Here is a 14,389-nt window from a genome sequence, read left to right on the forward strand (position 1 = left end):
AAATGCATTGACCCGGCCGCATCGGACAGCGAGGATGATTGTCCCAGCTCAAATAAATGCCGTGCTGGCCGTGGGAAACGGGCCGCGCGCGCGAGCACCAAAGTTTGGTATGTTGCAATGCCGGCGCAGCCAGGGTCATTTTGCCCACTGCTGCGACTCGGCTCTGCTGGTATTAGAACGACGCTGTTTGTCTCACATGAATGCAGTCAGCTATTGAATCTAGATTGAAACGTTGAATAGGCGAACTGAAGACCATCGTTTGTCTGGCCTTGTGCTCTGCTCATCGAATACCCGATCCAGTTCGGAACACCAATCAATATGGCGAATGTAAGTGGTGTGTTCGTCAATGAAGGACAAAGTACTTCAAATTGCAAATGGGCTTGTGTGGCTAACTTCAAGCTGTTCTAGTTCTCGGTGAAGGGGCGGACAGCTCTGGTAACCGGAGGAGATAGTGGCATGGGACTCGGTTATGTAGAGGCCCTTGCAGCAGCTGGAGCTGATGTTTTGGTCTTCGACATCAATGCAGCTTCACCGAGCCAGGCATTGCTTGATCTGAAGGCGAAGTACTCAAGACTTGGCGTGACGATCGCCTACTATGTGTAGATCCTTATCCAAATTTCCTTCAGCCTTGCTAAATTTCTTCGTCGTTTCTGATTTCAGTCAAACTGACGATAATTGTTGTATCAGTGCGGACGTTTCTTCGAAGGAATCTCTAAAAGCCGCCTTTTCCAAGGTTGAAGCCGAGTTCGGAATACTGCATATTTGTGTATGCAACGCCGGCATCAACAAAGTTGCGGATTTTCTCGAGATGCCATGGGACGCTCATCAGCGCTTGCTCGAAGTCAATGTACTTGGATTGTATCACACCGCACAACTGGCTGCGGCTTTGATGATTAAGAGCAAGGCTACAAGCCCCAGCATCATATTAATTGGCAGTATTGCTGGGCGAAATTCAGTGAAGGCCTCGAATCATTCCGCATACTCCGGCACGAAAGGCGCTGTGCTGGGACTCTTGCCTGCCATTGCAAAAGAGTTGGGCTCCCACGTACGGATAAAGCATTTCATATGCGCGGGCTTGTTTATAAGCTTCCCATATAAAGAAGTTTGATTCCGCTGACCGAAATGCAGGGAATCCGCGTCAATGCCATCTCACCTGGCTATGTGCGAACCCCGATGACTGCACCATATCCAGATCTCTTAGAGTCGTGGAAGAAGGAGACAATGCTTGGCCGTGTCGGCAGCCCTGAGGACATGATGGGAGCGTGCATTTTCCTTGCCAGTGATGCAAGCAAATATATCACAGCTCACGATTTAGTAGTCGATGGTGGAAAGACGATGTGGTGAGGTTCCCTAAAGCCACCTGAGATGTTCCCAATGTCAGCATGGGTACAGCTGTTCGATATATACTACTTTTGAAGCTGGAGCGTCAGCCTTCGTGAATGCAGCCAAGTGATCCCTGGGGACGATAGTCTTCTGTGGTTTCGTAGAAAGCGGTCGTAAAAAGTGTGTAATAGTGTCAGCCCTCCTAGAAGCAACAACTGTACGAGCACCATTAAGCGTATACAGAGTATCAAATGCATCGCCAGGAGCGAATCCTGACTCACTATGAGACAGTTTTAGACCTGCGCCGCTCTCTTACCCCGAGAAACTCAAGGCTAAAGCCTCGTGCCCAACAACCTCCAAAGTCCGACAACACACTCGTCTTTCGCTGTGTCATTGTTGACCTCACGGCTCTGATATGACTACAGCGTAGAGGGGTGATACTGATAACTGGAATCGAACAAGTAGTTTGAAGCCAATTCCTCTAAGTGTTCCAACGAGGACAAAGCTCGTTCCAAACAAACAAGAAACACCAATAATGAATTTAGGACCCTGCCAACCAGAATAATCCAGGATTACACCGTTGATTAGATTTATCATAGAACTAGCGATTGAAGCAAAATAATTAACACAGCACCTCAGTGCATGAGCTTGAGTGGCGCGTACATTGACCCCTCAACCAGTATCAAATATCTCAGTCCTTTCAGTCTTTTACATACATGGTACTATTGAGGCTTTGTATCCAAAAGTCTACGCCCCTGCAAATTTCCAACTTGGCTGTCTCGCTTTTTCGCGTTTCTCCTCTTACGTTGGCCGTACCACCAGCGGACCACCGTCAAACCCGTCAGTGGCATGGTAATTACCCAGTATAAACAGCGCCGGTCCGAAACCAGCCAGTGCTTCTCCCCCGTCGTGTTGTCCACGTTGAGTGTGAAAAGCCTCCATCTGAAGATCGTTTGCATTGGGCCCCGTTGGCTCTGCGTGGATAACCAATCCACCCTGATCTTGGAGGCGTCAGTGGGATTCAAGAACTTTGACATTGTGATCAGTCTTAATTTTCTCTTCGGTGCCACTCCTGGTCGTCAAGGTCATCCCAGAGGGCGAATAGGGCTTGGCGTTGTTTGAGTCGTCTGCGGGCTTATCGTACCCAGCTATCTTATCCGTAGGTCCATTTCCTCACAAACCATGGTGCCACAGCCCAACTGCCACTTTCCCAAGGGTGGCCACAGTGTCGTTCACTTTCGTCGTACATGATATACTCGCCTTCTAATAGCTCGCCCATGCCGCGGAATCTAACGCCTTGCATGATGTAGACGTCCTTCTTGAACTCTTGAAGTCTGCTGAGCCCTCTTGCTACTCCATCAACTCCTCCCTGTTGAGCACGGACATAACACATCACGGCGGTCTCCCTTAGTGCTGGCAACGGCAGCATATCGAGGCAGACGTGGTGAGGAAAAACGACTTGTGCGGAGCATGGTCTTAGAAGAATGGGACTGGCTACCTGTGGATTCGTGACACTGTCGTGGCTTTCCAGCTGAACTGATGACCCTGCGAGAAGTATTGGTGAGAGCGAGGCTCGATAAAATGGCGACATGTATTGTGGATCCATGATCCGGTCGATGTCGATACCGAGCGCGCGAGCGTTGAATAAGCAAGCGGCTAGGGTAGCGGTGACCCCATGTGGCCAGAGTGCAGCTATTGGGCGATTTCTCACAAAGTCCAAGAGCTCTGAGAAGGGCGTCTTATGTTTTGGGACGAAAGATTGATGAATAGGGAGCAAGGTCTGGGGGGAAGAGAATGTGAACGGCGCGTTCTTGTCGCCGCGGGAGCTTGGTCTTTGTTGATCTTGCACTGCACATCTAACTTCCTGATATGGGCAGCTCAACGTGAGGGTCTCCGGGCCGGTGACACTTTGGGGTCGATCCGAGGTCTCAGTCTTGAAAGACCTTATAGTGACGCCCCCTTTGACTTGACACGGATAAGGTGCAAGTAACTTAAGCGTGGTACTGGGCAGGGATCGGTTCTTCGCCCTTTGCCGCTCTCCTTAGAAAAGATCAGGGTCGAATACCATTCGTCGAAAAAGAACTTACGAAAGGCTCTTTGTGCCCGCCGGTTCTGCAGGCGCCGTGCCTCTGTAATGGCGCTTTTGTGTCGCTCCTTGTCTCTGGCCGCATCCTTGCAGCGGGGTGCAGAGGCTGAGTCCTTACAGCACATACCGGGTTTCAAGAACTGAGACTGGCCTTCCGTCGGATTCCTTCTTACCGGTCGGTGAATGAAAAGCGAAAAGTTATGTGCATTGCGCAGGTCATCGATGGTCGAATTTCGGAGACGGTGTCGAATTAAGCCGCCTCCACCCAGCCTCTGTAGCCAAGCTCGACGACAAACTCTCGCCACTCCCTTGTCGCCCATTCTTCCTTCCCTGCTTACCGCTTTTGCCCAATCGGAATTCAGGCCCCAAAGTGGAACAGGAAGATTCGGGACAACTTCACCACAGGGCTTCCAGAAAGTGTAAGCATGCAGGAAGTACAAAACCCCTGTGCTTGGGGCGTCCATATCCAAACACCATGAGTAGCTTGCTACCAACCCAGGAGTCTTGTTATCGGTGTGAATTGTTGAAGTAAATTGTTGCAGCGAACAATGCCAGCGATCGATAAGAAAACCATCGCCATTGTAGGCGCAACGGGAAAACAAGGCGGTAGTGTCGCAAAGTCTTTCCTCTCCGCTGCCCAGTCTTCACGGTGGCACGTTCGCTGTCTCACGCGGAAACCTTCGTCCGAAGCTGCCAAGTTAGTACATGTACCATCCACCAATCTCCCATCATGTTCAGTTCATGTCGAAAACATACCCTCAGTCGAATTTCCATACATTGTCTGGTGTGATTGGGTGCTGATTGTCAACAAGAGGCCTTGCTGCTCTCGGGGCGGAAATCGTCCAAGCCGACCTCTCCTCAGTACCGAGCCTTATCTCAGGTTTCGCATCGGCTCACGCCGTCTTCGTGAACACAAACTATTGGGAAGTGTATCGTGGTGCTCTGGCCGCCGGGAAGAGCGACGATGAGGCCTCGCAACTGGCGTACAACAGCGAGATTACCTGGGGCAAAAACGCAGCCACAGCAGCCGCACAGATACCTGAACTCGAGAGATTCGTATACTCTGCCTTCGGCTCGATGAAGGTCGCTTCTGGTGGCAAGTACGCTCGCTGCCACCATTTTGAAACTAAGGGCGTGGTCGTCGCATACATCTCGACTGATCTGCCCCAACTCGCGGCCAAAGCAAGTTACATCTACGCGTCTTCGTATTCCGACAATCCTTTGTTGTACCCGCACAGGGTGCCTTTCGGAACACCGTGGATCGTGTGGCTTGTCTCAAAACTCCCGTTTCTTGTTCGGTGCTTGCCCAACCCTCCTGCGCCCCACGAAAAACCCCAAGCAAAGAAGGCGTCTGAAGGTGGGCAATATCTCATGGTTCTTCCAGCAAAAATGTCGAGGAAAATTCCGGTTTTCATACCACACATGTCCACGGGTGGGTATGTACGTTGTCTCGTGGAGGATGAACCAGCAGGTACAAAACTTTTGGCGGTCGATTGGTGGATTGGGCTCGAAGAGGGTATGAAAACTTGGGAGAAGGTGACAGGGCGAAAGGCCTATTTTGTGGAGGTCACTGTGGAGCTACTCTGCCGTATGACAGGCTTAAAGGAAGAGGTGGTCGATGGTGGTGCTTATTTGGCCGAGTTTCCTTACATGTGTGAGGTGACAGACTATATCGAGCCAAGCGGACTGAGGAACCCACCGCCTCCAGTCATGAGCTTTGAGGACTACTTGAGAAGTAGGAACTTGCAGGAACTGCTTGCATAGATCAAGTGATTGCCAAGTATTCATGTACTCAGTGAAATTGAGGGCTGGAAACAATCAGAACAGCTAGCATATTGGCAGGAAATTTCCATCTTACTCTCTCTGAGTATATCACAAAGCTTTTAACAAGCTAGCATTATCAAATGTCATACGGATATGGAAAAATCTAGGAGACCAGTTAAAAAGGTCCCGCTATAATCCAAGTCGGGTATTTTCGCCCGATACCACAATGTTTACCTGTTTTCGGGTTTCTAAGCTTTGATCTTCCGTGGGAGCTCGCCTTGACCACTTCGCAGGAATCAGGCCTCAATTCTCGCCTCTTTGTCAAAAAGAAAAAAGATGTTCTTCCCATTTCTGGTGGAATGCTGTGAAATTTAATGAATCATAATTTCTGCTAGGTGCGTGCTCTTAACACGTGGTTAGGACAAGTCAAGCCATTTATATTCGTGCGTCATGTACGTTTCTGGACACTCAATAGCTTTTGCGCGCCAGTGTTAGACTTGTATCACCCCATTTCGAAAATCAACCGAAACGCCGTTTGATATTCGATTCGAGGTCCTTTTTTGTTTCAGCTTCTCGGCCGCAAACTCTTCGCGGAAGATAGCCTCCATTTCTCTTCTAACAGCCACGACCTGCGATGTTTCTGAAAACTCAACGTCGTCCCAGCTGAGACTTTGATCTTTCTTTATATCTCTCTTAAGCCTCAGACGGTGGGCCAGTCCGATTGGTAGACCTCCCATTTCCAAAGATACTTCTGCAGGCATCAACTTACCAACTACGGTAAACCCGCCTTCACCGTCTAGCGCTTCGCCGACCTGGAGGTCCCGCTTTGCAGTAGCAATCACATCACCTGCAAATGTCTTGGTCTGTCCTGTTGGTTCACCGCGACACATAATGCTCGCCACTGAGAAGCCAACTTCCAGGCCGATCAAGTGGAACGGTTTGTACTGCGTTGCGTAGTAGCCTGACGTGTCTGTCTCCAGGCCGTATTGCTCAAAGCATTCCCTTTGGTAATCACTAGGTGCTATGAATCCGAGACATTTTAGTCACTGAATGAGGTATTGGATTAAAATCAAGAGTGAGAGGAGACTTACCTTTGAGCACCACGTATACACCAAACCTGGCATCTCTAAACACCTGCCTTCCGTTGAGCTCCAAAGACGACACAACGTCAACCATGCCAGGCTTTTCACTGAGCCCGCCTTCGGAGATGGGCTTCAAGACATTTGCCATGTCGTGATATCCGCAAGGGCTGAAGCTCAACCCGTTAGTCGGACAGCTCAGCCCAGTGCCGTTCGCCACAGCTGCCATCTCCAGGCTTGACTTAGTTCCGTCGAGGAACGAGTTGAAAATTTGTGGGTTCAGACTATCCCTAGCCACCTGTTCAGGTGTGAAACCATATAGATCCCATACCGTGTCGGGTGTGGAGTATTTGTACTGCGGCAGATACTTGGTCCCTTTGCCGGCGCACATCACCTCAAACCCACAGGTTCTGGCCCAGTCGACGAGCTCCGAGATCAGGGCAGGCTGATCACCATATGCCATGGAGTATATGATACCCGCCTCTTTAGCTTTTCTGACCAAGAGTGGGCCTGCGAGAACGTCTGCCTCGACGTTGATCATTACGATGTGCTTTTTGTGCTCGCAGCACAGGAGCGCGTGGCGCACACCAGCCGCTGGACTTCCAGTGATTTCAAGAATGACATCGATCTCGCGGTGGGAGATGAGGGCAGCAGAGTCAGTAGTCACGATTGTCTTGCCGGACTTGATCCCTTCAGTCAGGCTCATCGTGCCAGTCATGTCGGTTCTGCTTTCCGGATAGTTTGTTCGTTTAAAAGCGTCGTAGATGCGAGCGGTGTTGAGATCGCATACACCGGCGAGCTTCATTCCTGGTGATCGGTACACTTGAGCAATGCTTGATATCGATACATAGCCATCAGTTAGCAGAATCCTTTCTGGACAAGGGCCTCTGCCAAGGGCATATTCTTCTTGTGCTCTGCTCATCTGGACGATCGGCAGACTTACAACATAGACCCGAATTTTCCAGCGCCGATGACCCCAACTTGGATTGGAATACCAGCGGCTTCCCTCTCCGCCAACTTTTCCGAAAGGCAACTCATCTTCGACGCTCTTTTGTAAGTTTGTAAATGTGCGCTTCTTGGTGTTTTGGGCTTTCACACTTGACAGTTGGAGTCAACTCAACCTTCAGTAACAGGGTATGAAGTGATATTGTATCTTGACGGCGGTATCAGACAGAGTCAATTAGCAGGAAGGATGACGGTCTGGAGCGCTTTGAGAATCTGCGAGGGCATCGGAAAGAAATCCTGTGCCGCGGCTCAGCACCAAAAGAACTTTGGGAAACTCCAGTTAGTGCCTTTATTGGACCAAACAAATCTGCTTTGTATGGCCCGAATCCCGCATCTTTCCCCCACGATACGGAAATTTAGCCCTTTTAGAATATCCGCGAGAAGTTGACATGCGAGATTACCATGTCGGGCAGGTATTCCGTTTGCCACAATATTGGATGGCGTACATTCTGGTGGGACCTACCTGGATGGGGCCGTACTAATCTACCCAAGCTTACTTGCCGCACAGATATTACATATTGTATTTTCGAACATGTCCACACGAATTTCATCGGAAAGTACCTCCCTTTGAGCCGTCTTCACTCTCCACCCTTTGTTTTTCCGGTCACATTCGTCCTTGGATAGTCTCCCTAGTACAGTGGCAACGAATACAAGGGCTATCTTTCTCCCAGTCCTCTACACCAACAGCTTGGATGGAGTGACAGTCCAAAGAAAGTGAATGACAAAATTGAATGGTACCTACCTGGGATGGCCAGACTAGGAATGGGTGTCTGAGGCGCAAAATGGTCACATAAGCTAGAGCCTGAAGGATCTGAAGCACGAGAACTGTTTGATCTTCATTACTGATACTTACATATTCCATTTCAACCTCGCCAGAAGGTTAGCTCACTGCAATCCATAACCTTCTTCCCTTTATTATTCTCCTACTTTCTTCTCCAACACTGTTTTCTCTCACTGCCAGAAATCAAATCCTAAAGTCGAGGCTCGGGTCGTCCCGAGTGATAGTAATAGTCAAGAAGAGCAAGAATCATTATTACCTCGACAAGTCAAGCCATGGCAGTCTACCACATCGGTACGTTTAGAGAGAGCCACACTAACATTCTACTGTGCTACCGGTTATCCTTGAAGTTGTCCGTTCTAACAATGACCAGTGCTCTTCAAATTAAAGCCAAATGTCAGCTCCAGCGATATCGACCAACTACGACACGCAGTTGTAGGAATGGTTGGCAAAGTCCCTGGTTTGATTAGAGCCGACATTGATCCACCACACTCCAGCACGGCACACCGTTCACAAGGATATAATATGGGCTTAGTTGCGGTTTTAGATGGCCCGGAGACGATAAAGTGCTATTGCGAGCATCCAGAGCATCAGAGGTAAGTCTTGGATCTCTACGCCTCAGTTTCCTGTCGAGCTCGACGCCCGTGTCCCTCTGGGTGGTATCAGTTCTCTACCAGTGCCCTGGATCAGAATTGATTGACCCATTGTGGCGAAATCAGCATATACTACAATAAATGAAACAGTGGATTTGCTGACCGCTCAAAACAATATAGAATCCACCAGCTTAGAGAATCCCTCTGCACCGAAACCCTAGCCTACGACCTTGAGTACAGTCTATAGCACGAAGATGTGGCGATGCCGAAATAAAAAATGAGCTGCTCCCATCCCCAATCTTGTTTCGACACAGACTTGGTCACTTGGATCACGCATGTGTGACCAATAGGATTGTGTCTTCTGGAGCTTTAGGTTCTCGGTCGTGGTGGACTTGGTAGAAAGAATTCCAAATTCCATTATCTTGAGAATCCAGCTCAAGCCATCCTTTTCTTTCATTCCTTTGCGACTACTTGCAATCTTGAAATCATTGAAAGCCTATCTCAGAGGCAGTTATGATCAAAACTCCAGGGAGATTACGTAGAATACAGCAATTGTGCCTTGTTTCTTCTTTCGAAGCTCTGATAAATCCATTATAGAGCCAACTGCCCTCGGTTCAAGGCTGTGGTATCAGATTTGGTCCTGCTTCAACCTCAGTTGAATGCCTTCTCCTTGTCACTATAGTCCCAGCAATATGCTCATCCCATATCAATATGCCCACACTCTCGGTCTACCGCTTGCGTCAGCAACACCAGCCTTATTCATCCTCGCATACCAGACTCTCAAGACGATGGACAGAGTCGCCACGGCGAAGCTACAGGCAGCACAAGTGAAGTTGCCTGTAGGATACCCCCTCTCAGCCTCATTGGCTCTCCAAATCCATTGAGCAATGATTTGACTGACTCCAGAAGCCGAGTTGTTCAAAGCTGTCGCAATGGCCATCGTGGTGACACTAGGCACGTTCCCCGTAATCCATGCACTGAGTGGTGCAACACATGGGAAAGCACCCGCGGACGCAAGGACAAGGCAACCATATCGAGCGGTATATGAGTGGGCAGGGAGACAGCCCGAGATCAGCCAGCCCAGGCCACCCAATATCGAGCCAAAACTAATGAAATATCCTCTGGCGTTGAATCGGTCGGCGAGAAATGAGTATAAAAGCGCACAGAGGTATCCTACCACCCACGGAGGAATTGTCAAAAGCTGTGCTTCAAGCGACTTGTAGCCCAGGCCTGTGACAATTGTTGCAGTGTAGAACGTGAAAGATGCGAGTGGAATAGTGTTAATGACCTGTAGTACTCTAAGTTCATTGACCCTCTTTGATCTTGAGTGTCAGAACGGGTGCTCACATAGATAAGGTAGTGGAGCAACATCCTTGGCGAGAAGCAAGTCTCTATTATTTCTTTTCGGGTAGCGTGAGCTTTGGTGTACCCTGCTCCTTGTTGTTGCAGTCTTCGTTCAAAGAGCTGCTTTTCCTCTTGAGTGAGCCATTTGGCACGTGAGGGATAATCTGGTAGAAAGAAGATCAGAAGGAGAGCACAGAGAACTGTGACGATTCCCTCGATGATGAATAGCCAACGAAAGCCTTGCAAGCCACTAGCGCCATTGAGGTGTCCGACTCCGTACGCAATGACACCGCCGAAGGCACCAGCAAGATTGGCATGGGCGGCCACAAACGCAATGCGGAGCCCGCGTTCTTCGATGCAATACCAGAAGGTTGTGAAGTAGACAATTCCTTTATCACTGTTAGTGCCCAGGCGACGTGCTCAAGCCTGCGAAAGCAACATCTTCTTCAATTGACATACCAGGAAAGAATCCAGCCTCAAAGACGCCGATGAGGAATCGAAGAACAATGACTTGCGCGTAAGTGTGTACACCAGCAAATCCGAGCGTCGTGGCACCCCAGCACACGAGGAGTACTCCCAGCCACACCGAAGGACGGACGTAGCGCTTGATAATCCAGTTTGATGGCAATTCGAAGAGAGTGTATGCAACGGAGAACAAGCTCAGTGTGATAGCATAGCCATTTGGAGTCATGTGTGTCTGTTGCAAAAGGTCGTCACCAGTCTCTTGATTGAGGACCTTCGCATTGCCCACGTTGCCTCGATCAAGGTAGTTGAGAAGGTACATGAAAGACAACAGAGGGACGATGCGGAAGTCGACTCTGCGCACAAGCTTCTTCATCCGTGGCTCGTCGTATGGTTGTTCCAGCTCGTCTTTGACACCTGTTTGTTCAACGTCGATTCCATCTGGGCATGACTTTCTAACGTGTTAGAATGGCAGTCTGCAACTCACATAGCAGTTGTCAGAGTACTCACCTTTTCCTCATGAACGACATCTGCCATCTCTTGTACGTCTGATGATGTCTTGATCATTTTGTGTTGCTGGTGTCGACGCTGAACGGTAGAGGATAAAGAGTAGCCGTGGACGAAGCGAATCGAGTGCTCATCTTGTCGGATTTATATATAACCTGCCCTTCGTTTGCGGTAGCGGTTGGAATAACGCTACCTAGGCATGCTTGACTTGGACCGTCGAAAGACTATTTCGTCGGAGGTGGGGAATTTCCTGGGGTCTGCTGCGCCCACGAGGGGTGGAAGTTAGCGACTTAGTAGAGTTTGCAGGGGCAGGAATAGATACCAAAACAGGTATTACAAGTTGGAACGGGAAGCACTTTATCCTATTATGGAACACCCAGGGGCCGCGTATTCTGCCCAGTTCGTACTTCCTGGTAATTTAGTCAAGTTCCCCAACAACGCGTTTCTTTCCAATTTTCCTTCATGGCGATCTAGATGCAAGCGCCGGCCTTAAAGTGTGACTTGGGGGCTCTCTGGCCTCATTCACCCTTGGCCGTGTATCTTTGAGCCCGCATTATGGTAGCAAATACAATGCCTGAAGTCCACATCATCGCAATCTTCACACCCAGACTTGGGAAAGTCGAGAGGGTAGGTCTCTGGTACCCTGACCGGCGTGTGGAAAGAGTCTCAAATCACGGTCCAGGTCAAGGAGCTCCTCATTGCACAATGCAGAGAGGTTCATGAGAAAGAAGACTATGCCCTCAGGTTCTTGGTTACGGAGCAAATCGACGTTGATGTGCCTGAACTGGCACTATTTGAAACGTAAGGAACAGGGTTTCTCCCCTTCGAGCAGTTAAAATAGTAACTAACTATCTTTCTCTACCTTTACAAGATATACATCCATGGATGACACAGATCGGCACTTGAAAGAACCTCATTTCCTCACCATGTCGAAGATACTCGCAGAGGAAGATTTGCTGAGCAAGAAGACATACGTGGCAAGGACCGTGACAACGGCTGGGTTTGATCTCGACAGGGAGTTCAGGTCACAATGATGGATGTTTATTGCGGAGAGGCTGAAGACAAGTAGGCCTGAGTTCGAGCCTGGATTAGTCTCAGTCGCTCGTATGCCATCTTATAAGCACTCTCTAATCCATATCCCAGTGTTCTTTGAGCGAGTCTCGAACGTATTTCGTGGGCCATCCATGTGCTTTTTCTGTACTGTCGAGAAGCTCTAGAACTGCGCGTTGCTCGTCGACCTTCGTGAACCAGCCTCCACCTGCACCTTTTTAGCAAACGGGTCGACAAGACTCACACCGCACGAAGTATCTGAGAATATCCGCCTTGAATATGAAAGAGTATACACTCACACATATGCATAATTGGACACAGGTTGAATCTCGGGTTGACAAAATGATTCGAACGAGCTATACCACACACAGCTCTTGTGTGATACATGACCGCCTCCTGTTTGAGGTAGAACTTAGTCAGCTGAGGTTCGTACAGTGGGTTTCAAGCATGTTAATGTCGTAATGATAGGGTTTTTGGTCCTAAAGAGCTTGACGCACTTTCATTTCCTTGTGAGCTCGAGTATACCTCAGTCCTGCTCCCGGTGCCGGAAGACCTGGTTTGTAGAGACTAAGCAGGATTTTGCAAAGGTGGAAGTATTGGGATCCAGTTGCTATATAGACGGTATTTCGTAAGAATTCGACGTCGTCTGGAAGCAGCAGAGTATGGAAAGCTTCTAAGAAAAGGTGTAGTTACCGTGCCATGAAGAACAAAATCGGATCTCGGGCCAGAATTCGCCCTTATGCGCTGATGCCTCCTCAGAGAATATCGGCGTGAATGAGATAGGCTTCTGTGCGTCCCAGGCAGTCACTTGTGAATTCAGATCCTCCCAGTGAGCTGATGATTCTGCCTGGTTAGCGAAGCAGTATGTTAGAATCATTACCGTAGAGAAGATAATGCGGTTGGCCCAAACGTTATCAGGCGCCTCAGACAACGAGAAGTGAAAATGCTGTTTTGAAAAGTCGATCCGAGGTGGCTGTTGTATGAAAAGCGACATATATGCATCTTGACGCACAAACTGCCAAAAGGCCGCTTCCGCCAGCCCTCCTGTGACGGCACAGGTGCGGGAGTTGAAGAGGGCTGAAACGCCGAGAAGATGGTTGCCAGAATCCCGTTGTGTCACGTAGCCTAGTCCCCAAGTTATTGGCCTCAATCGCACCTTGAATCAACCAACACAGGGCTTACCGTTCATCTCCTCGAATTTTCGGAGTATAACTGCGGCTGCAAGAACATCTTCAGTGGTCGCCAAAGTCTCATCGGTAATTAGAGATATCAACATCCCTACGCATCTTGTATGATAGACTTCGGCAAGGACAGTGTCGACTGGCAAAGGAGATCCGTCGACAAGTTCCTTGCTCGGTGACCGGGTGAGATGAAGAGCGGAAATTGCAAATATGGCATTCAAGAGGACTTCACACTCGAAAGCTCGCTCAGGCACTACTACCTGGAAATATCCAAAAGGGTCGGTTACATCGAACTGCATAGAGACATTAGCAAACGAGCGAGAAGGAACCAGGGGCGGGTATACCCAAGAAGCTAACTCTTTCACGAAGTGTTGCAAGAGGATAGATTCTACGCGATCACTCAATCGACGACGCGTGACAGATATTGAAGGCGTAGCTACCGACGGGCTTCCGTGGTCATTGAAAAGAGCAAGGTTTGCTCCTGGAAGGGCTCCATCAGACGGAAGTAACTCTTCCGGACGAGCTATTCCGAACGTCTGCATTGAAGGCTCATTGACGAATGCATCTGAGGTGCCCAAGTCCGATGGTTTATGCGAATAGTCACAGCTCTCCGGAACGAGTGCCTGAGAGAAAGTCGGCATCGATCCGTCTGCGAGTGGTGTATTCCACTCATCGTGTTCTTCGGCAGTTTGGTGCTCGGTCGGACTGGGATTGTCCTCTGACTCGTTTTGGGCAGCTTCTGGCTCCGGCACAGTATTTTCGACGTTTTCGGCGACGAAGGTCACTACAAACACCTCGTTAGTTGGCAAGATCCGCTCGCTGGTCGACAATATTGAGCCAGACATCGTTCGGGGATTTGCAGCCAATTGCGACTATGTCCATTGGCGTCCCTGTCCTGAAAGGTCCTACCGTCTTCCCATTGGGAGATGAGAGGGCGGCCTGTGCATCTACGGTGTGATTCTTCGCACCGCCAGCAGACCGGAAGATGCTCATCACCTGAATTCGGAGGGTAAGCTGAGTCGGAAGAGCCCATAGATTGCGTGACCTACACTTTATGTGCCGTTTCCGGCAGGTATCGCTAAGCTTCTGCTTAGTGTGCAGTGAAACGTAGCGATTCAAAGAGTACTCACCATCCACGGCGTGATCTGGTTTTCAGCATGAGGAGTGTGGCAGAAATCAGCTACGCGTTCGACAGTCAGATGAGGAAAGAAATTCAG

The 14,389-nt window shown here is 49.5% G+C and overlaps 8 protein-coding genes across 8 annotated transcripts; 4 read left to right on the top strand and 4 right to left on the bottom strand.

Moving 5' to 3' along the window:
• Positions 1–318: 318 nt before the first annotated feature.
• Positions 319–1,344, top strand: Z520_03745 (uncharacterized protein; the record flags this gene model as incomplete). Its single annotated transcript, XM_016774255.1, has 4 exons — positions 319–327; positions 409–599; positions 688–1,045; positions 1,129–1,344. 4 exons carry the CDS (start codon positions 319–321, stop codon positions 1,342–1,344), a joined length of 774 nt encoding a protein of 257 aa, XP_016634182.1.
• A 1,132-nt stretch (positions 1,345–2,476) lies between these two features.
• On the bottom strand, positions 2,477–3,873 carry Z520_03746 (uncharacterized protein; the record flags this gene model as incomplete). The annotated part of the gene is made up of 3 exons (XM_016774256.1): positions 2,477–3,363; positions 3,411–3,681; positions 3,748–3,873. The coding sequence occupies 3 exons, from the start codon at positions 3,871–3,873 to the stop codon at positions 2,477–2,479; spliced, it is 1,284 nt and encodes a 427-aa protein (XP_016634183.1).
• Positions 3,874–3,957: 84 nt separating this feature from the next.
• Positions 3,958–5,173, top strand: Z520_03747 (uncharacterized protein; the record flags this gene model as incomplete). The annotated part of the gene is made up of 2 exons (XM_016774257.1): positions 3,958–4,106; positions 4,222–5,173. The coding sequence occupies 2 exons, from the start codon at positions 3,958–3,960 to the stop codon at positions 5,171–5,173; spliced, it is 1,101 nt and encodes a 366-aa protein (XP_016634184.1).
• A 491-nt stretch (positions 5,174–5,664) lies between these two features.
• Z520_03748 (uncharacterized protein) lies at positions 5,665–7,290 on the bottom strand (the record flags this gene model as incomplete). Its single annotated transcript, XM_016774258.1, has 3 exons — positions 5,665–6,194; positions 6,265–7,085; positions 7,196–7,290. The coding sequence occupies 3 exons, from the start codon at positions 7,288–7,290 to the stop codon at positions 5,665–5,667; spliced, it is 1,446 nt and encodes a 481-aa protein (XP_016634185.1).
• A 1,020-nt stretch (positions 7,291–8,310) lies between these two features.
• On the top strand, positions 8,311–8,635 carry Z520_03749 (uncharacterized protein; the record flags this gene model as incomplete). The annotated part of the gene is made up of 2 exons (XM_016774259.1): positions 8,311–8,329; positions 8,409–8,635. 2 exons carry the CDS (start codon positions 8,311–8,313, stop codon positions 8,633–8,635), a joined length of 246 nt encoding a protein of 81 aa, XP_016634186.1.
• A 699-nt stretch (positions 8,636–9,334) lies between these two features.
• On the bottom strand, positions 9,335–11,001 carry Z520_03750 (uncharacterized protein; the record flags this gene model as incomplete). The annotated part of the gene is made up of 4 exons (XM_016774260.1): positions 9,335–9,916; positions 9,976–10,361; positions 10,432–10,885; positions 10,945–11,001. 4 exons carry the CDS (start codon positions 10,999–11,001, stop codon positions 9,335–9,337), a joined length of 1,479 nt encoding a protein of 492 aa, XP_016634187.1.
• Positions 11,002–11,511: 510 nt separating this feature from the next.
• Z520_03751 (uncharacterized protein) lies at positions 11,512–11,975 on the top strand (the record flags this gene model as incomplete). The annotated part of the gene is made up of 3 exons (XM_016774261.1): positions 11,512–11,568; positions 11,624–11,742; positions 11,813–11,975. 3 exons carry the CDS (start codon positions 11,512–11,514, stop codon positions 11,973–11,975), a joined length of 339 nt encoding a protein of 112 aa, XP_016634188.1.
• A 689-nt stretch (positions 11,976–12,664) lies between these two features.
• Z520_03752 (uncharacterized protein) lies at positions 12,665–14,017 on the bottom strand (the record flags this gene model as incomplete). Its single annotated transcript, XM_016774262.1, has 3 exons — positions 12,665–13,116; positions 13,174–13,465; positions 13,517–14,017. 3 exons carry the CDS (start codon positions 14,015–14,017, stop codon positions 12,665–12,667), a joined length of 1,245 nt encoding a protein of 414 aa, XP_016634189.1.
• Positions 14,018–14,389: the final 372 nt, after the last annotated feature.

The sequence above is a fragment of the Fonsecaea multimorphosa genome (assembly GCF_000836435.1).
Source record: "Fonsecaea multimorphosa CBS 102226 unplaced genomic scaffold supercont1.6, whole genome shotgun sequence".
In the NCBI taxonomy this organism is placed as follows: domain Eukaryota; kingdom Fungi; phylum Ascomycota; class Eurotiomycetes; order Chaetothyriales; family Herpotrichiellaceae; genus Fonsecaea; species Fonsecaea multimorphosa.